The sequence below is a fragment of the Elephas maximus genome, chromosome 1 (assembly GCF_024166365.1).
Source record: "Elephas maximus indicus isolate mEleMax1 chromosome 1, mEleMax1 primary haplotype, whole genome shotgun sequence".
In the NCBI taxonomy this organism is placed as follows: domain Eukaryota; kingdom Metazoa; phylum Chordata; class Mammalia; order Proboscidea; family Elephantidae; genus Elephas; species Elephas maximus.
The window spans coordinates 88133717-88155993 of record NC_064819.1 but is presented as its reverse complement, the minus strand read 5'-3'; the positions used below and the strand labels follow the sequence as shown (position 1 = coordinate 88155993).

The window sequence follows — 22277 nt, the reverse complement described above, 5'->3', positions numbered from 1 at the left end:
ATCTGTTGTTGTACCAGTACCAGCTGTTTTGACTACCGTGGTGGTATAATAGATTTTAAAATCAGGTGGAGTAAGGCCTCCCAGTTTGTTCTTCTTTTTCAGTAATGCTTTGCTTACCCGGGGCTTCTTTACCTTCCATATGAAGTTGGTGATTTGTTTCTCTATCTCATTAAAAAATGTTGTTGGGATTTGGATTGGAATTGCATTAAATGTATAGATCGCTTTTGGTAGAATAGACATTTTTATAATGTTAAGTCTTCCTATCCATGGGCAAGGTATGTTTTTGAACTTATGTAGGTCTCCTTTGGTTTCTTCCTGAAGTGTTTTGTAGTTTTCTTTGTATAGGTCTTTTACATCTCTGGTAAGACTTATTCCTAAGTATTTTATCTTCTTGGAGGCTACTGTAAATGGTGTTGATTTGGTGATTTCCTCTTTGATGTTCTTTTTGTTGGTGTAGAGGAATCCAACTGACTTCTGTATGTTTATCTTGTATCCTGATACTCTGCTCAACTCTTCTACTAGTTCCGGTAGTTTTCTTGAGGATTCCTTAAGGTTTTCTGGGTATAATATCATGTCATCTGCAAATAAAGATACTTTGGTTTCTTCTTTGCCAATCTGGGTGCCCTTTATTTCTTTATCTAGCCTAATTGCTCTGTCTAGGACCTCCAACACAATGTTGAATAAGAGCGGTAATAAAGGGCACCGTTGTCTGGTTCCTGATCTCAAGGGGAATGCTTTCAGGCTCTCTTCATTGAGATTGATGTTGGTATTTGCTTTGCATAAATGCCCTTTATTATGCTGAGGAATTTTCCTTCTATTCCTATTTGGCCGAGAGTTTTTATCATGAATGGGTGTTGAACTTTGTCAAATGCCTTTTCTGCATCAATTGATAAAATCATGTGATTCTTGTCTTTTCTTTTATTTATATGATGGATTAAATTAATTGCTTTTCTAATGTTGAACCATCCCTGCATACATGGTATGAATCCCACTTGGCCATGGTGAATTATTTTTTTGATATGTATTGGCTAGAATTTTGTTGAGGATTTTTGCATCTAAGTTCATGAGTAGCTAAAGTAAACAGAAGAAATGATGAAGTAAAAGCGCAGGAAAGAAAATTTCAAAGGGAGTCTCGAGGAGACAAAGTAAAGTATTATAATGACATGTGCAGACACCTGGAGTTATAAAACCAAAAGGAATGAATGCAACTAGCAGCTGTGGCCTGGATCAGTAGTTTTGTGGGGTCCACAGTTCAGACAAAGCTAGAAGAACTGAAGAAAAAATTCGACCTTCGAGTTGCAATATAGAAGAACTCTGTGGGGAAAATGGAAACCCTGGTGCCATAGTGATTAAGTGCTACAGCTGCTAACCGAATGGTTGGCAGTTCAAATCCACCAGGGGCTGCTTGGAAACTCTATGGGGGTAGTTCTACTCTGTCCTATAGGGTTGCTATGAGTCAGAATCAACTCGGTGGCAATGGGTTTGGTTTTCCTTTTTTTAACGGGGAAAATATTAAACAACACTGAAATAATCAAAAGAAGATAGAAGAAATACACAGAGTCAGTATACCAAAAAGGTATATATGACATTCAACCATTTCAGGAGGTAGCATTGTGCTGCTGGCGAAAAATATTGACTATACCAGAATGCTCCTTAGAAGCAAGATAGCAAGACTATGTCTTACATACTTTGGATATGTTTTAAGGAGAGATAAGTCCCTGGAGAAGGACAACATGTTTGGTAAAGTAGAGGGTCAGTGAAAAATAGGAAGACCCTCAATAAGACAGATTGACACAATGTCTGCAACACTGGGCTCAAGGATAACAACAATTGTGAGGATGGCACAGAACGGGGCTGTGTTTTTTTCTTTGGTGCATAGGATGTTCATGAGTCAGATTTGACTGGACAGCACCTAATAACAAAACAACAACAGTGTGGAGTAGCTGAAATCACTAGAAGTTAAACATCATGGAACACAGTTCTGAATCCAAAAAGTTGCTTGGCCTTAGGCAAATAAATTAACATCTCAGATATCAAGTGTCCTCAACTTCTCATTGGTGTTACTTATACATGTGGCATTACACATGTAGCAGATTTTAAAGATCAAATATGATTAGTATAAAAGTAATATCAACTAAATGTAATTGAAAATGTTTTGTGGTAGAGATTGTTATTGTTGTTGAACATTAGTGATTAATTCAGAGAAATTATATTTAATTGAAAGATAGTATTGAAGTGAGCTATTCAGAAGTACTTGCTGAGAGTTGAAAACTAAGTATTAGAATGAGAGTCTGTTTCTCTGGTAGTTAGAGCTTAGAGCTAGAAAAAGCAATCTAAATTTTCACCCTGTGGGTCTTTTACTTCAACACTGATAAATTATTCTGAGCCCCTAAATGCATTTAACTCGAACTCAGTCATTTTCTAAATGTATTTGGGAGTGAAGTGAGATCAAGTTATAGATAATGAAAGCTTCAGAATAGTTTATAAATCACTAATTGAGCTGTTGATTCTGATTCAAAAGAAGGGCCAATATTTTCAATATTCTGAGTATACATTCCTTAAAGAGCATGTCAAGGGGGAGAGAAAAATTCACTAACCCAGATACCCTCCAATTATTGTGATGCTCTCTAAATCCAACTAAGAAAATTGTTAGCTTAGATTAAGGCCTTGCCTTCTGTGAAAATGTGTCATAGAAAATTGGTCTTATTAGCAGAATATGATGAGAATGAGTTTAACATATTCCATAAGAACTCTACTTTTTGGAAGGGAAGAGGGTCCAACTACTACCCTGGTCCAGAGCAAAAGGTCAACTAAAAATTATTTTGTTTCCTCAAGTATTTGCAGTAGTGGTAATTTAGTGCATGCACTGGTTACACACGTGATAGGGGAACTGAGGAACCACACAGTGCAATGTGAGTTAACCCTGAGATTAGAAACAGCAATAAAACACTACCACCCCTGGGCTGGAGAAGCAAAAGGAATGAAGGTACTAGAATTGCCTCAGGGAAGCCAGAACCATAGTGGCTCAGCCATGGAAACTGGATCAAAAGAGGAGATGCCATTACTGCTAGAGGAGCCTCTCACAGCATAGATGGAGGCAGAAATACACTGGCTTCCCCTTTCTACTTCATTCTGATCTCTTTGCCAGTGTCCCCCATTTAGGAGCCAGTTGATATGATAGTCTAGGCATAGCAACCTTCAGGGGTCAGTCCTCCTGTAACACAAACAGAGCTGGAAAAGGATAACAAATAGGTCTGAGGGCAAATGCAGGACCAGCACATCTGGCAAAAAATTTACCCTATTTTGGCGCTAAAGTTGGAAGAATAGGTTATAGAAGGAGGAGTGTGAAAGAGCCTATGCCACCATTGAATCTAAATGCTTACTATCATGTACTCCATTAGAAAATGTTTTTGGACAGTCTACCCTATGTCCAAATATAAATATTTTTATACTTCAATTATATGTGTGTGTCTTATGCTGGGTTCTCTAGAGAAGCAAAACTAGTAAGTATATAAAAATGTATAGAAGGATATTTATATCGAGGAAATGGCTCATGTGGTTGTACTGGCTGGAATGTTCCAAGCCCATGGGTCAGGATAGGGGCCTCTCCTGATTCACGTATTTGCAGGGGCTGGCAAACCCAAGATAGACGGGTCAGGGAACATGGCTCTTGCTCACAGGCTGTGAAAATCAAAGAATCCCAGGATCAGCAGACAAGACTACAGGTCAGCTGCCAGTGCAAGTTCCAAGAAAGAGGTCAGACGAATAGGAGCCAGCTGTGGAATCCAGAATGAGCAAAAGCCCATGAGCCTTGCCAGGATGTCCACTTATATTTGATGCAGGTCATACTCTCAAGGAAACTTCCTTTCAACCGGTTGGCTACTCAGAGCAGATCCCATCATGGAGGTGCTCACATTGTATCAAATCTCATCATGGAAGTGATCACAATTTCATACAACTGCCAAACTACATCATAACTGCCAAATCACTGAGAATCATGGCTCAGCCAAGTTGACACACAACCTTAACCATCACAGTAAATTATCACTGTAGGCACATGTTTGTACCCTTTGTGGAATATAAACTGAAAGAAAAGTCATAAGATCTTCAAAATAAATGTATATGAAATTTTTAGTATGTTCTTCCTGCTCCCTAATGGATCATTTCGCAAAAATCTTAGGGTACACACCATCTACTTTGGAAACTATTATAAAAATCATTGTCTATTTTTTAAGAAGTAATAGCAATACTGTCTGTCCAGCATGCTTACTTTGTAATATGGTTTACTCTTAAATATTTCTGAAAAGAGGTAATGAATTTGCAATTCTCCACTTTCATACTGGATATCAGAGTTAACTTTCTTCCCATCATTTCTTCTTTCCCAGCCAGTAATTGTGTTTTAACTTCATGTGTGTATACACAGATATGTACATATTTGCAAACATATGTACAACACACAGAAGTTCTATAAGAAGAAACTTTGAAGTAAAATAATTAAAAAATAAATCTATTAAGAAGCTATCAATAAAAAAATAATTTTAATAGCACATGTGATAGAAAGTGGGTGAATGACCTTAACTGTCTTTGCAAGTTCATTATGAGTAGAACTGAAGAACATTATCACTCTTGAAATTTCAACTGTACTTTTTGTTCTGAACACTTTTATAGCAACAATGCAAGTGCCCACATGTGTGTGTTTAGAAAATGGTATAAAATTGATTGCCTTCTAGTAGAAACAGAAGACAAGCCTCTGAGGTTTTTCTCTCTCTAGAGACCTGTCTCCCTCTCTAATATAGCAATGGGAAGTTGTCTAGGAAGGTGAGCTCCAGGGGCATGTGTTGAGTAAATAAGGTGAACACCATCCACTTGAAGACAGTCTGAGTAGAGAGATTACAGGAGAATGTGAATAACAGGTTACTCACACCTGGTTCCTCTACTGCCTGTCCTGGAATTGTGACAGAGATTGAATCTTCATCAAAACCACCAACCCAACGTCCCCATACCTGGATTGTCATTCTTCCTGCAAGGTAACCTTTCTTCCTCATGTTGTCAGAAAAAAAAAGGAAACATTTTTCTAAAATTTGAGGAAATCCAGAGCTTGTTCCCTTTTGAATTGAACAGAAGCTACTTTTCATATATAACCCAGTATTTGCTATATGGAAAATTGACTACCTTCTTCTGTTTGGAAACACGAATCCCCTTATCCTTATCTTGATTAAGAGGAATGCGAAAGGAAAAGGTAAGTATTTTAGGGTGAAGTCTCCTTGGAAAATGCTGGTTCTTTTTTGATATAATAATCCATTTGCCAAAGAATCATGGCAACATAGTTATATGATGCAAAATGTGTCCACATTGTTCTTCACCCAGTAGAAATCTACTCCTTCAACAGTATAGTTCTTTCTCCCTTTACCGTATAGTAGAGGAAACTTAGCCAGCTGAAGTCAATGTCAATCCCAGTGCATTACAGCATTGAGGGTTTTTATCACCAAATTACTTGGTGGGTTAGACAAATGCTAAACAATGTGACCATTAATGTTAGTTTCCTTTTGTAATTATAATTCTGGATGGAGGATTATCTTCCACTCAGAACACATAATAGTTTCACCTTGGCAAAATTTCGGAATGCAATTGATTATTACAATGAATGTCAAAGAAAATGTGTCACATACTCTCTTAATGACCTAGGAGTGTGTGAAGTAAGTTTTTGTTTCATGTTTTCTAGTTAAGATATTTGAGGGGAAATCAGACATTTTTCAAACTACACCTTTGAATTCTACACAATTTATAAAAGATCAGTGGATTGCATACCAAAAACAAAACAAAACAAAAACCCAAACCCACTTCTGTCGAGTCAATTCTGATTCATAGTAACCCTGTAGGATAGAGTAGAACTGCCTCAGAGGGTTTAGCAAGGAGCACCTGGTGGATTTAAACTGTCAACCTTTTGGTTAGCTGCCATAGCTCTTAACCACTACACACACCTCCAGGGTTTACCTGGATTATATAAGGTGACTGAATTCTTTTACTGTTGTCACAAAAGCATCTTAAAGCACGTGGACTATGGGTGTCACTGAGGGGGGGAAAAAAACCTTGCTAATTGGAGACTTGGAATTTGGTTCTTCCAGAGAGTAACATTTATAAAGAGAGTACACGAATGACTCACATAGGGAGATCACAGCAGTTTTTATGGTGCTGGTGAAGAATATTGAATATACCGGGGACTATGAGAAGAACAAACTAATTTGTCTTGGAAGTACAGCCAGAATGCTCCTTAGAAACAAGGATGGCAAGACTTCATTTCACATACTTTCAGTATGTTATCAGAAGAGACCAGTCCCTAGTGAAGGACATTATGCTTGGTAAAGTAGAGGGTCAGAGAAAAAGAAAAAGACCCTCAATGAGATGAATTGATACCGTGCCTGTCACAATGGGCTCAAACATAGCGACAGTTACGAGGATGGAGCAGGATCTGGTAGTGTTTTGTTCTGTTGGACATAGGGTCACTGTGAGTCAGAACTGACTTGACTTCATTGCACCTAGCATCAACAACAACCTTCAGTAGTGATTTTATTCATTGAAAAGCAAAGAAAGAAATGACTATTAGTGGTAGTCGTATCTAACTCTTCCTGTTCAAATATTTCTAACTATTTCTATTCTGTCTTTATGTCTCCAGCTGTATAAAACCTTTCTCATACTCTTGGTCACTCCATGCATCTTTCAGTTTATCTGTTCTACCTATTTCCTAACAATCATGTGTCTATATATGTAGCAAACATTTTATTTTCAAGGTCTTTGCCTTTCCACAGTATATACATTGTCAGTCTATGTAGTTCATCTTCAGGTAGTTTAGTATATATCTCAGATCTGTTTTCATATATGATTCTGATGTTAGTTCTATTTTTATATGTTTTCTTTCAATGCATTTGATGTTTTCATTGCTTTATGCATTTGTCTATCTATATAAAAAATCAATCGCTCATAATTTTTTGCATTATTTTATCTGCTGTTTCTCCCTATATTTACTGTCTTCAAAGCTCAAGTTTTATTTGGTTTCTAATTTTTCCATTGGTTATGATACCCTATTTTCTTCCTGCAGGAATAAAGTAGGGATGACCAAAAAAGGCGATTTGCAATGAAGAAGCCATGAAAGGGACAAATGTTAGCAACCCAGCAGGTTTCATCTTACTGGGTTTTTCTGACCAGCCTCAGTTGGAGATGGTTCTCCTTCCAGTCATCTCCATCATATACATTCTGACATTGATGGGGAACACAGCCATCATACTGGTCTCATACTTGAACCCCAAACTCCACACACCCATGTACTTCTTCCTCTCTAATCTCTCTTTCCTGGACCTCTGTTTCACTACCAGTGTTGTCCCACAGATGCTTTGGAATCTCAAGGGCCCTGAGAAGACCATTAGCTACACTGGTTGTGTGATCCAACTATACATTGCTTTGGGGCTGGGCTCCACGGAGTGTATCCTCCTAACTGTTATGGCCTATGACCGCTTCAGTGCTATCTGTCGACCCCTTCACTATGGTGTCATCATGCACCCCAAGCTTCTTTGGCAACTAGCATCTGTGGCCTGGATCAGTGGTTTCATGGGGTCCACAATTCAGACCATCCTTGTTTTCCAGTTGCCTCTCTGCAGCCACCACATGGTGGATGATTTTATGTGTGAGGAACCTGCCCTTGTTAAAATTGCCTGTGTGGACACAACCTTCCTGGAAAATGAGCTCTCCGTAGCTAGTGTCCTCTTTGTGGTTATACCTCTGGGACTTATTTTGGTCTCCTATGGCTGCATTGTGAGGAGTGTGCTGAGGATAAAATCAGTTGAAGGCAGAAGGAAAGCATCTGGAACCTGTGGGTCTCACATGGTTGTTGTGGTTTTGTTCTATGGGACTCTAATCTCTGTCTACATACAACCCAAGAGCAAGTACACACAGAAGCACAGTAAATTCCTCACTCTCTTCTATACTGCAGTGACTCCCTCACTTAATCCTCTAATCTACACCTTGAGAAACAAAGAGGTTAAGTGGGCTCTGAAAAGACTGCTGGCAAGTGACCCGAGATAGGGAGAAATGTGAAATATCCTTGCTCAGGAAAAGACAACTTTCATGGGAGTCAGTGAGACAGAGGCATAATATCCTGACCATGCTATCTCATTTAAATCTGGATTCTAGACTAACAGCTATATTTTTTGAGAAAAACATGTTTTTCTCAATGGTCAAAATCGGAATGTGAAAACATTTGCCTGGGGGGTCTTAACCAAGTGACTATCTACAGCCCTGAAAATACCAGTATTCCAAAAGAGTGCTGTCTGAGTTCTGGTGCTAGCAAGGTATTTTTTCTTTTTACAAGATAGATTTAAAAAAAAAAAAAAAAGCGTCTTGTGACCATGAATGATATAAGCATCCTGTGAAACTATATGTGATCATTTGCTGTACTATTAATAATCAGTAACCAATTAGACTGTGATTATTATAGCATTCTTTGATTTTCCTGTAATTGCCCTCTCTATTTTTTTTTTTTATGGTTTGACTCCTCTTTTTACCCCCATAAGAACACTTGCATAATGAAACTGCCTCGTTGCATTTTCGATCGGCTATGTGGTTCCCCAATTGCAATTGTTTTAAACTCATAGTAAATCTGTTTTAACTTGAAACAGCATTAAAGTTTTTTTCTCTACAGCATACTCATGTAATTCCTCGGTTACTGGGTGGGAATTTTTAGGTACATCTCATTATGGTTTCTCATTTCATGTAGGAGGAGCAGAGCTAAATCACCTAAATAAAAGAAGGTATGAACTATCCTTTTATTGACATCCTGAAGTTACCTACTCTAAATCCTTCATATTCTCTTTTCTGGAAATGTCATGTGTCTTCCTTTGCTCTACTTTGTAAATAGTCTGTGAAAAAAAATCTATAGGTATGTGCATGTATATATGTTTTGTATACTTTCATAATCCTAGAGTTCTTGCTGTAGGGACTGGCTAATAACATGACTGACGTAGTTATAAATATGCAAACACAAGTTTACATCTCATCATTAAATCTGAATATTTTAATTCGACAAAAGTAAACACATTGCTGTATAAATAATATGCATTTGTCTTTGTCATTTATATAATATTCATTTTTGTTAATATTGTAACTTGATATAATATACAAAGTTGTTTTCATATTGAGCATAACAATTTTATCTCTTCTAATAACATACTTAACACTGGGTAATACTTTACATTTAAAAACATTGGCCTTGTTTTCCATACATTCAAACTAGATATTTATTTACAGAAAATTATCAAGGTTTCTATTGTCTGTAATACTAGGCCCTGGTTAGGCATGCTTGTTGCAGGTTATATTTTACAAATGTAGTTTTTATAAAAAATAAATGCTTTAACAGAGATTATTCCTAAGGGATGACTTTAATACAAATAGTTAACTCTAGTTGAATATAGAATGGAGTTGAATGGGGTGATTAAAACACACACACATATTGGAGAAGAAAATCATGATCTAGTGTGAAGGACATTGTTAAGGTAACTTAAGTTTTGTCTCTGTAGCCCATGTATTTCTCTGTTCACAAAACATGATTCAATTGGCCTCAATAAAAGTGTCATTAATATACTAGTAAATGTGGGCACAATCAAATTAAATTTTTGTTCATTGATTAGGGCCACGAAATGCTTAATAATCAGTACAATTTCCTGAATCAATTGACATCTTCTTATAATATAAAACAAAAAATGAAGAAAATAATAATAATAATATCCTTATACATAGCACCTTTAGAAATAGTTTAATTTTTCAAAATTTACAAAGGATAAAAATTATATAATTTTTGATGAGTGTACTTCTTATTAACTCAAAATTAGAAATTAAATCAAAATCATGTGATTATTTCTCACCTATTTTTCTCTTACAATATTCTAAAATATTTGTAAAACCTTTAGATTACAAGAAGTCCTTCAAAGACGCTTTCCGCTCCTCCCCATTACTTAGCTTAATAGCTTTCTATCCTGATTATTTTGAAGATTTATTCTCTCCCAACCACTGGGAACCAGTTTATAAATTGTAGGTGAGGTTGGAGGCATTTGTCCTTCTCCAAGGTTCAAACCTGAAAGGTATGACCCAAAAGAGTGCCTTAACAGGATCTGAGAATGAGAGTGATCAGAGATTGAAATCTGAAAACATGCCTCTGTGTGTGTGTGTTATTTCAACCCCATAAAAGGATTTTAAAGCTATTTTTCCTTCCTGATATCTTTTCAAATCTGAAATATGAAAAAAAGAAAAAGACCATCAAGTTCTATTTGGAGGAAGAAGAATTCTCTTGGGGAAAATCTTTTTACTTTTGGCAAAAGAGATCAAGAACTTACTCTCCCCTGTATATTTTTCTAATTCTTCTTGTGAAACGAATAATTATGATATTTGAGAAAGATGCCTAGAGGTCAGATGTCAAAAATAACTTCTAAACAGGAATCTGAAGGAGAGACAAAGTAATTTAAGGAAGTAGCTGAATCAGTCAGTGTTGACTAGTGTAATTGCAAGTACCACAAAAGGGAGGAAGACGTGGTGATATGAGAAAATAAAACAGGTTACATACATTCACTAAGTTGCTCCCCTTCTTTCTTTTACCTTTGTTAGAGTGCAGAGAAGATAATTAGTGACTTTAGCATATTAGAGTTTCTACCCTAAAACCAAAATCACTACCCAGTACCCATGAGCTAGGTGAAAGTGATATTCCTTGAACAATAGTCCCTAAAGAAAATCAGATTAAAAAAAAAATGAAAAGTTATAGGTTCTCTCAAGAACTTGAGGATCTGTACCTCTATGTTATTAATTAGCATATGGAGTTGTTTAACGTCCCCAACTGGGCTTTTTCCAGGGAGAAGTATAAAGGAAGGAGTGTCCTAACTGGACATTTCCTGAAGGCCCAGTCAGACAACATTGCAGACAAATTCTCTGACTCACCCTGGCCTCCGTGTATGTTCCTATATTCAATTCTGTGAGTGAAGAAGAAAAAAAAAAGAAAAAGAAAAAGCAATACCTTTCTTATTAGCAGTTAGTTACATAACTGGGTCAATGACACTTGTTATTTTTTTCTAACCAGTTATTTCATTAAAAATCATAAAGATTTTTCCATTTCAATAAATGCTAACAATAACACCAGTGCCTGAATAATGCTTCATTATAAAGATATATCAAATTATTTCAATATAATTGATCATCAGATTTGTTTATAATTTTACTGCTAATGAAAACTGATGTGATTAATAGCTTTATAATTAGATATAATTACACATTATTAGCCCCACGTATCTGTCAATTCATCATACTGTGGAGGTTTGTGTGTTGCTGTGAGGCTGGAAGCTATGCTACCAGTATTTCAAATTACAAGCAGCGTCACCCATGGTGCACAGGTTTCAGTGGAGCTTCCTGACTAAGAAACGTTAGGAAGAAGGACCTAGCCTTCTGTTTCTGAAAAAAAAAAAAAAAAAAAAAAACAGTGGAAACCTTATGAATAGTAGCAGAACATTGTTTGGTATAGGGCCAGAGCCCCGCAGGTTATATGGTACTCAAAATACTACTGGGGAAGTGCTGCCTCCTTAAGTACAGTTGACCTTAATGACATGGATGAAGTTGAGCTTTTGAGACCTTCATTTGCGGAGGTGGCATAACTCAAAATGAGAAGAAATACTTGAAACATCCCTTAAAAATTGGAACATGGATTGTAGGAAGTAAGAATTTAGGAAAAATGGAAATTGTCAAAAGTGATAGCATAATGATTGATATCCTTCGTATTAGTGAGCTGAAATGGACTGGTATTGGACATTTTGAATCAGACAATCATATGGTCTACTATGATGAGAACAACTTAAAGAGGAATGGCATTGCATTCATTGTAAAAAATAACATTTCAAGGTGTGTCCTGAGGTACAATGCTGTCAGTGACAGGATGGTATGCATGCGCTTGCAAGTAAGACCAGTTAATACAAATATTGTTCAAATTTATGCACTCATAACTAATGCCAAAAATGAGGAAATTGAAGATGTTTACCAACTTCTGCAGTCTGGAATTGATCAAACATGCAATCAAGGTGCACTGATAATTAATAATGATTGGAATGTGAAAGTTGGAAAGAAAGAAGAAGGATCCATAGTTGGAAAATATGGCCATGGTGATATAAATGATGCTGGTGATAACATGACAGAATTTTGGAAGACCAATGACTTCTTCATTGCAAATACCTTTTTTTCAAAAACATAAATGGCAACTATACACATGGACCTTGCCAGATGGAATACACAGGAATCAAATAAACTGCATGTGTGGAAAGACACGATGGAGAAGCCCTTATCATCTGAGAGACAAAGGGCAGGGGCTGACTGCAGAACAGACCATCCATTGCTCATATGCAAGTTCAATTTGAAGCTGATGAAAATTTAAAGAACTCCATGAGAACCAAAATACAACCTTGAGTATTCTCTACCTAAATTTGGAGATCATGTCAAGAATAGATTTAATGCATTGAACACTAACGACCAAAGACCAGATGAGTTGTGGAATGACATCAAGGACATCATACATGAAGAAAGCAAAAGGCCATTAAAAAGAAAGGAAAGAAAGAAAAAAAGGAGATGTCAGAAAAGACTCTGAAACTTGCTGTTCAACATAGAGTAGCTAAACTGAGCAGAAGAAAGGATGAATTAAAAGAGCTGAACAGAAGATTTCAAAAGGCAGCTTGAGAAGACAAAGTGAAGTATTATACTGGAGAAAATATTGAATGTTGCAAGATGCATCAAAAGAAGATGGAAGGAATACACAGTGTCACTGTACCAAAAAGAATTGGTCTACCTTCAACCATTTCAGGAGGTAGCATATGATCAAGAGCTGATGGTATTGAAGGAAGAAGTCCAAGCTGCACTGAAGACATTGGTGATAAACAAGGCTTCAGGAATTTGAAGAATACCAACTGAGATGTTACATAAACTGAGGCGCGCTGGAGGTGCTCACTAGTCTGTGCCAAGAAATTTGGAAGACAGCTACTTGGCCAAGCCACTGGAAGAGAACCATATTTGTGTCCTCTCCAAAGAAAGATGATCCAATAGAATGTGGAAATTATTGAACATTTAATCATTAATATCACACATAAGTAAAATTTGGCTGAAAATCATTGAAAATCAGTTGCAGCAGTACATCCACAAGGAACTGCCAGAAGTTCAATCTGGATTCAGAAGAGGATGTGGAACAAAGGATAGCATTGCTGATGTCAGGTGGATCTTGATTGAAAGCAGAGAATACCAGAAAGATGTTCCCCTGTGTTTTATTGACTATGCAAATGCATTGGACTGTGTGGATCCCAACAAATTATGACTAATCTTATGAAGAAAGGAAATTCCAGAACACTTAATTGCGCTCACGAGGATCCTGTATCTAGGCCAAGAGGCAGTCATTCGAACAGAACAAGGGGATACTGCATGTTTTAAAGTCAGTAAAGGTGTGTGTCAGGGTTGTATAGTTTCACCATACCTATTCAATTTTACGCTGAGTAAATATTTCAGAAGCTAGACTATATGAGCAAGAACTCTGCATCAGAATTAGAGGAAGACGTCTTAACAACCTGCAATGTGCAGACGACACAACCTTGCTTGCTGCAAGTGAAGAGGCCTTGAAGCACTTACTGATAAAGAACAGACTATAGTCTTGAATGTAAATCGCACCTCATCATAAAGAAAACAAAAAGCCTCACAACTGGACCATAAGCAACATGCTGATAAACAGAGAATAGATTGACGTTGTCAAGCACTTCATCTTACTTGGATCTACACCCATGGAAGCAGCACTCAAGAAATCAGACAAAAACATATTGCATTCGGCAAATCTGCTGCAAAAGACCTCTTTAAAATGTTAAAAAGCAAGAATGTCACTTTGAAGACTAAGGTGTGTTTGAAACAAGTCATGGTATTTTCAATCACCTTATGCATGACAAAGCTGGGCAATGAATAAGGAAGGCTGAAGAATTGATGCCTTTGAATTATGGTGTTGACAGAAAATTTTGAATATACCCTGGATTGCCAGAAGGAGGAGCAATTCTGTTTTGGAAGAAGTAAAGCCAGAATGCTCCTTAGTAGCAAGGACGGCAAGACTTTGTCTCATATTCTTTGAACATATTATCAGGAGAAGCCAGTCCCTGGATAAGGACATCATGCTTGGTAAAGTGGACCAACAGTGTTTGCAACAATGGGCTCAAGCATAGCAAAGATTATGAGGATGGCACAGGTCAGGGCAATGTGTCCTACTGTTGTACATAGGGTTGCTGTAAGTGGGAACTGACTCAATGGCACCTAACAATAACACACATTATTATACATTGTTTATGTACTCTATTAGCTATGAGCCACAGATATAACGTTGCTATATTTAAGGAAGTTGAAATATTCCAGCTATTTTCATAGTATCAGTGCAAAAGAATGCCTCTTGTATTCTGACTCAGTGATTATTTTTGAGTGATAATCTGCTAGGTGAAAGACTGCATATCACCATGGTTTTTAATTTTTCTTATAAAAACCTTTCAAATCCCAAGTTTGTGCAAGCATCCTCCTGATTATTCTAGTAAGATTCATATTTTGGAATGAAGTTTTTACACATTTAATCTCCTCAAGTATTTTTTAGTTAAGTTAGTGTTAGAGGTCCAGTATTATCATTACTAATAGTTGAATATCATTTGATCCCTTAAATAATCTTTTTCTCACTGAATTGAAATGTCAGCTTTATGACGTATTAAACTATTTTAGACACTTGTATTTCAAACTTTATCTCTTCCAGTGATACATCTTCCATGTATATACCCTGTAATTGCATATATCCACGCAAATTCTATACTTCTTTTCTTAGTGTTGCTTTTTCCGTCTTAATAATCATATAACTATTGCCTTACAAAACTAATGTAGGCCCATTTTCAGAATTTTTATCTAGTTACTCTTTTACATTGCATTGGATACAAACTCCTGTAATTATTATAATTTTTCTAGCCTTTTGCTAATAAACACGGCAAAAGAGCTTATTTTTTTTTAATAACTTTTATTAAGCTTCAAGTGAACGTTTACAAATCCAATCAGTCTGTCACATATAAGTTTACATACATCTCACTCCCTACTCCCACTTGCTCTCCCCCTCTTGAGTCAGCCCTTTCAGTCTCTCCTTTCTTGACAATTTTGCCGGCTTCCCTCTCTCTCTATCCTCCCATCCCCCCTGCAGACAAGAGTTGCCAACACAATCTCAAGTGTCCACCTGATATAATTAGCTCACTCTTCATCAGCGTCTCTCTCCCACCCGCTGACCAGTCCCTTTCATGTCTGATGAGTTGTCTTCGGGGATGGTTCCTGTCCTGTGTCAACTGAAGGTCTGGGGAGCATGGCCGCCAGGATTCCTCCAGTCTCAGTCGGACCATTAAGTTTGGTCTTTTTATGAGAATTTGGGGTCTGTATCCTACTGATCTCCTGCTCCCTCAGGGGTCCTCTGCTGTGCTCCCTGTCAGGGCAGTCATCGATTGTGGCCGGGCACCAACTAGTTCTTCTGGTCTCAGGATGATGTAGGTCTCTGGTTCATGTGGCCCTTTCTGTCTCTTGGGCTCTTAGTTGTCATGTGGCCTTGGTGTTCTTCATTTTCCTTTGCTCCAGGTGGGTTGAGAGCAATTGATGCATCTTAGATGGCCGCTTGTTAGCATTTAAGACCCCAGACGCCACATTTCAAAGTGGGATGCAGAATGATTTCATAATAGAATTATTTTGCCAATTGACTTAGAAGTCCCCGCAAACCATGTTCCCCAGACCCCCACACTTGCTCCCCTGACCTTTGAAGCATTCATTTTATCCCGGAAACTTCTTTGCTTTTGGTCCAGTCCAATTGAGCTGACCTTCCTTGTATTGAGTGTTGTCTTTCCCTTCACCTAAAGCAGTTCTTATCTACTGATTAATCAATAAAAAACCCTCTCCCACCCTCCCTCCCTCCCCCCCGCTTCGTAACCACAAAAGTATGTGTTCTTCTCAGGTTTACTATTTCTCAAGATCTTATAATAGTGGTCTTATACAATACTTGTCCTTTTGCCTCTGACTCATTTCGCTCAGCATAATGCCTTCCAGGTTCCTCCATGTTATGAAATGTGTCAGAGATTCTTCACTGTTCTTTATCGATGCGTAGTATTCCATTGTGTGAATATACCACAATTTATTTACCCATTCATCCGTTGATGGACACCTTGGTTGCTTCCAACTTTTTGCTATTGTAAACAGAGCTGCAATAAACATGGGTGTGCATATATCTGTTTGTATGAAGGCTCTTGTATCTCTAGGGTATATTCCGAGGAGTGGGATTTCTGGGTTGTATGGTAGTTCTATTTCTAACTGTTTAAGATAACGCCAGATAGATTTCCAAAGTGGTTGTACCATTTTACATTCCCACCAGCAGTGTATGAGAGTTCCAATCTCTCCGCAGCCTCTCCAACATTTATTATTTTGTGTTTTTTGGATTAATGCCAGCCTTGCTGGTGTGAGATGGAATCTCATCGTGGTTTTAATTTGCATTTCTCTAATGGATAATGATCGAGAGCATTTTCTCATGTATCTGTTAGCTGCCTGAATATCTTCTTTAGTGAAGTGTGTGTTCATATCCTTTGCCCACTTCTTGATTGGGTTGTTTGTCTTTTTGTGGTTGAGTTTTGACAGAATCATGTAGATTTTAGAGATCAGGCGCTGGTCGGAGATGTCATAGCTGAAAATTCTTTCCCAGTCTGTAGGTGGTCTTTTTACTCTTTTGGAGAAGTCTTTAGATGAGCATAGGTGTTTGATTTTTAGGAGCTCCCAGTTATCGGGTTTCCCTTCATCATTTTTGGTAATGTTTTGTATTCTGTTTATACCTTGTATTAGGGCTCCTAGGGTTGTCCCAAATTTTTCTTCCATGATCTTTATCGTTTTAGTCTTTATGTTTAGGTCTTTGATCCACTTGGAGTTAGTTTTTGTGCATGGTGTGAGGTATGGGTCCTGTTTCATTTTTTTGCAAAGGGATATCCAGTTATGCCAGCACCATTTGTCAAAAAGGCTATCTTTTCCCCAGTAAATTGACACTGGTCCTTTGTCAAATATCAGCTGTTCATACGTGGATGGATCTATTTCTGGTTTCTCAATTCTGTTCCATTGGTCTATGTGTCTGTTGTTGTACCAATACCAGGCTTTTTTTACTACTGTGGCTGTATAATAGGTTCTGAAGTCAGGTAAGGTGAGGCCTCCCACTTTCTTCTTCTTTTTCAGTAGTGCTTTGCTTATCCGGGGCTTCTTTCCCTTCCATATGAAATTGGTGATTTCTTTCTCTATCCCCTTAAAATATGACATTGGAATTTGGATCGGAAGTGCGTTAAATGTATAGATGGCTTTTGGTAGAATAGACATTTTTACTATGTTAAGTCTTCCTATCCATGAGCAGGGTATGTTTTTCCACTTAAGTATGTCCTTTTGAATTTCTTGTAGTAGAGCTTTGTAGTTTTCTTTCTATAGGTCTTTTACATCCTTGGTAAGATTTATTCCTAAGTATCTTATCTTCTTGGGGGCTACTGTGAATGGTATTGATTTGGTTATTTCCTCCTCGGTGTTCTTTTTGTTGATGTAGAGGAATCCAAGTGATTTTTGTATGTTTATTTTATAACCTGAGACTCTGCCAAATTCTTCTATTAGTTTCAGTAGTTTTCTGGAGGATTCCTTAGGGTTTTCCGTGTATATAATCATGTCATCTGCAAATAGTGATAACTTTACTTCCTCCTTACAAATCTGGATACACTTTATTTCTTTGTCTAGCCTAATTGCCCTGGGTAGGACTTCAAGCACGATGTTGAATAAGAGCGGTGATAAAGGGCATCCTTGTCTGGTTCCCGTTCTCAAGGGAAATGCTTTCAGGTTCTCTCCATTTAGAGTGATATTGGCTGTTGGCTTTGCATAGATGCCCTTTATTATGTTGAGGAATTTTCCTTCAATTCCTGTTTTGGTAAGAGTTTTTATCATAAATAGGTGTTGGACTTTGTCAAATGCCTTTTCTGCATCAATTGATAAGATCATGTGGTTTTTGTCTTTTGTTTTATTTATGTGATGGATTACATTAATGGTTTTTCTGATATTAAACCAGCCTTGCATACCTGGTATAAATCCCACTTGATCAGGGTGAATTATTTTTTTGATGTGTTGTTGGATTCTATTGGCTAGAATTTTGTTGAGGATTTTTGCATCAATGTTCATGAGGGATATAGGTCTATAATTCTCTTTTTTTGTGATGTCTTTACCTGGTTTTGGTATCAGGGAGATGGTGGCTTCATAGAATGAGTTGGGTAGTATTCCGTCATTTTCTATGCTTTGGAATACCTTTAGTAGTAGTGGTGTTAACTCTTCTCTGAAAGTTTGGTAGAACTCTGCAGTGAAGCCGTCCGGGCCAGGGCTTTTTTTGGTTGGGAGTTTTTTGATTACCGTTTCAATCTCTTTTTTTGTTATGGGTCTATTTAGTTGTTCTACTTCTGAATGTGTTACTTTAGGTAGGTAGTGTTTTTCCAGGAATTCATCCATTTCTTCTAGGTTTTCAAATTTGTTAGAGTACAATTTTTCATAATAATCTGAAATGATTCTTTTAATTTCATTTGGTTCTGTTGTGATGTGGTCCTTCTCATTTCTTATTCGGGTTATTTGTTTCCTTTCCTGTATTTCTTTAGTCAGTCTAGCCAATGGTTTATCAATTTTGTGAATTTTTTCAAAGAACCAGCTTTTGGCTTTGTTAATTCTTTCAATTGTTTTTCTGTTTTCTAATTCATTTAGTTCAGCTCTAATTTTTATTATTTGTTTTCTTCTGGTGCCTGATGGATTCTTTTGTTGCTCACTTTCTATTTGTTCAAGTTGTCGGGACAGTTCTCTGCTTTTGGCTCTTTCTTCTTTTTGTATGTGTGCATTTATTGATATAAATTGGCCTCTGAGCACTGCTTTTGCTGTGTCCCAGAGGTTTTGATGGGAAGTATTTTCATTCTCGTTGCTTTCTATGAATTTCCTTATTCCCTCCTTAATGTCTTCTATAACCCAGTCTTTTTTCAGAAGGGTGTTGTTCATTTTCCAAGTATTTGATTTCTTTTCCCTAGTTTTTCTGTTATTGATCTCTAGTTTTATTGCCTTGTGGTCTGAGAAGATGCTTTGTAATATTTCGATGTTTTGGACTCTGCAAAGGTTTGTTTTATGACCTAATATGTGGTCTATTCTAGAGAATGTTCCATGTGCGCTAGAAAAAAAAGTATATTTTGCAGCAGTTGGGAGTTGGGTGGAGAGTTCTGTATAAGTCAATGAGGTCAAGTTGGTTGATTGTTGTCATTAGATCTTCCGTGTCTCTATTGAGCTTCTTACTGGATGTCCTGTCCTTCTCCGAAAGTGGTGTGTTGAAGTCTCCTACTATAATTGTGGAGGTATCTATCTCGCTTTTCAATTCTGTTAAAATTTGATTTATGTATCTTGCAGCCCTGTCATTGGGTGCATAAATATTTAATATGGTTATGTCTTCCTGATCAATTGTCCCTTTTATCATTATATAGTGTCCTTCTTTATCCTTTGTGGTGGATTTAAGTCTAAAGTCTATTTTGTCAGAAATTAATATTGCTACTCCTCTTCTTTTTTGCTTATTGTTTGCTTGATATACTTTTTTCCATCCTTTAAGTTTTAGTTTGTTTGTGTCTCTAAGTCTAAGGTGTGTCTCTTGTAGGCAGCATATAGATGGATCGTGTTTCTTTATCCAGTCTGTGACTCTCTGTCTCTTTATTGGTGCATTTAGTCCCTTTACATTCAGGGTAGTTATAGATAAATAAGTTTTTAGTGCTGTCATTTTGATGCCTTTTTATGTGTGTTGTTGACAATTTCATTTTTCCACATACTTTTTTGTGCTGAGATGTTTTTCTTAGTAAATTGTGAGATCCTCATTTTCATAGTATTTGACTTTATGTTAGTTGAGTTGTTACGTTTTTCTTGGTTTTTATCTTGAGTTATAGAGTTGTTATACCTTTTTGTGGTTACCTTATTATTTACCCCTATTTTTCTAAGTAAAAACCTAACTTGTATTGTTCTATATCGCCTTGTATCACTCTCCATATGGCAGTTCAATGCCTCCTGTATTTAGTCCCTCTTTTTGATTATTGTGATCTTTTACCTATTGACTTCCATGATTCCCTGTTATGTGTATTTTTTTTTTTGAATTAATCTTAATTTGTTTGTTTTTGTGATTTCCCTATTTGAGTTGATATCAGGACGTTCTGTTTTGTGACCTTGTGTTGTGCTGATATCTGATATTATTGGTTCTCTGACCAAACAATATCCTTTAGTATTTCTTGTACCTTTGGTTTGGTTTTTGCAAATTCTCTAAACTTGTGTTTTTCTGTAAATATCTTAATTTCGCCTTCATATTTCAGAGAGAGTTTTGCTGGCTATATGATCCTTGGCTGGCAGGTTTTCTCCTTCAGTGTTCTGTATATGTCGACCCGTTCCCTTCTTGCCTGCATGGTTTCTGCTGAGTAGTCAGAACATATTCTTACTGATTCTCCCTTGAACGAAACCTTTCTTTTCTCCCTGGCTGCTTTTAAAATTTTCTGTTTATCTTTGGTTTGGTGAGTTTGATGATAATATGTCTTGGTGTTTTTCTTTTTGTATCAATCTTAAATGGAGTTCGATGAGCATCTTGGATAGCTATCCTTTCATCTTTCATGATGTCAGGGAAGTTTTGTGTCAGGAGTTCTTCAACTATTTTCTCTGTGTTTTCTGTCCCCCCTCCCTGTTCTGGGACTCCAATCACCCGCAGGTTATCCTTCTTGATAGAGTCCCACATAATTCTTAGGGTTTCTTCACTTTTTTTAATTCTTTTATCTGATTTTTTTTCAGCTATGTTGGTGTCGATTCCCTGGTCCTCCAGATGTCCCAGTCTGCATTCGAATTGCTCGAGTCTGCTCCTCTGACTTCCTATTGCGTTGTCTAATTCTGTTATTTTATTGTTAATCTTTTGGATTTCTACATGTTGTCTCTCTATGGATTCTTGCAACTTATTAATTTTTCCAGTATGTTCTTGAATAATCTTTTTGAGTTCTTCAACAGTTTTATCAGTGTGTTCCTTGGCTTTTTCTGCAGTTATCCTAATTTCATTTGTGATATCATTAAGCATTCTGTAAATTAGTTTTTTATATTCTGTATCTGGTAATTCCAAGATTGTATCTTCATTTGGGAAAGATTTTGATTCTTTTGTTTGGGGGGTTGGAGAAGCTGTCATGGTCTGCTTCTTTAAGTGGTTTGATATGGATTGTTGTCTCCAAGCCATCACTGGGAAACTAGTTTTTCCAGAAAATCCGCTAAAAAAAAAATGCAGTCAGATCCCTATCAGAGTTCTCCCTCTGGCTCAGGCTATTCAGATGTTAATGAAGCCGCCTGGGGAGGGTGGGGGAGGGAACAGAGAGATAGGAGAGTAGCACGTCAGAATATAGCCAGAGTTGCTTGTCTTGCTTGGAATGACTGTTATATCTGAGACTCCCGCGGGGCGCGTCGCCTATGTGTGCTGGCTGTGTGGAGATTGCCCCCGGGGGGTCTGGCCCGCTGGAGTCACAGTCAGATCCTCCGCTTCCAGCCCCACGCCCAGCGTCAAGGCTCCCCTACTGGGACGGTGCACTCTCGACTCCAAAATCAGTCGCTGCCTCCCAGGGACTTCTCGTCCCTCCAGCCGCGTGGCCGTGCCACCTCTGAGAACCAGTTGGGCCTCCTCCCGGGGTTAGTTCAGATGGGTGGAGCAGGTCCCCGTGCTTGTGCCGTGACTGAGTGTCCCATCTGGGACGCTGTTCTCCCCGCTCCAATACCAGTTGCTGCCTCCCAGGGACTTCTCCTACCGGCTGCGTCCCACGCCGCCCACGCGACCCGGCTGGTCCCCTTCCCGGGGTTAGTTCAGGGGGGTGGAGCAACTCTCCGTGTTTATGCCGTACCTGCGTCCAGTCCAAATCCCTGCGGGACGGTTCCCCGGCTCGGACCCTGCTCTTTCTGCTCCAAGACCAGTCACTGCCTCCTGGGGACTTCTCCTACCGGCTGCGTCCCACGCCGCCTGCGGAACCGGCTGGTCCCCCTCCCAGGGTTAGTTCAGGGGGGTGGAGCCGCTCTCTGTGCTTGTGCCGTACCTGACTGGTACGCTGGCTCCAGGCTCTGGAAACAATCGCTGCTTCCCCGTGTTAGTTCGTTCT

General features: G+C 38.0%; 1 protein-coding gene across 1 annotated transcript; it reads left to right on the top strand.

Annotated features, from left to right (window-relative positions):
- The first annotated feature begins 7143 nt into the window (after positions 1–7143).
- Positions 7144–8076, top strand: LOC126064916 (olfactory receptor 2G3-like). The gene has a single exon (XM_049864460.1). It carries the CDS (start codon positions 7144–7146, stop codon positions 8074–8076), a length of 933 nt encoding a protein of 310 aa, XP_049720417.1.
- Positions 8077–22277: the final 14201 nt, after the last annotated feature.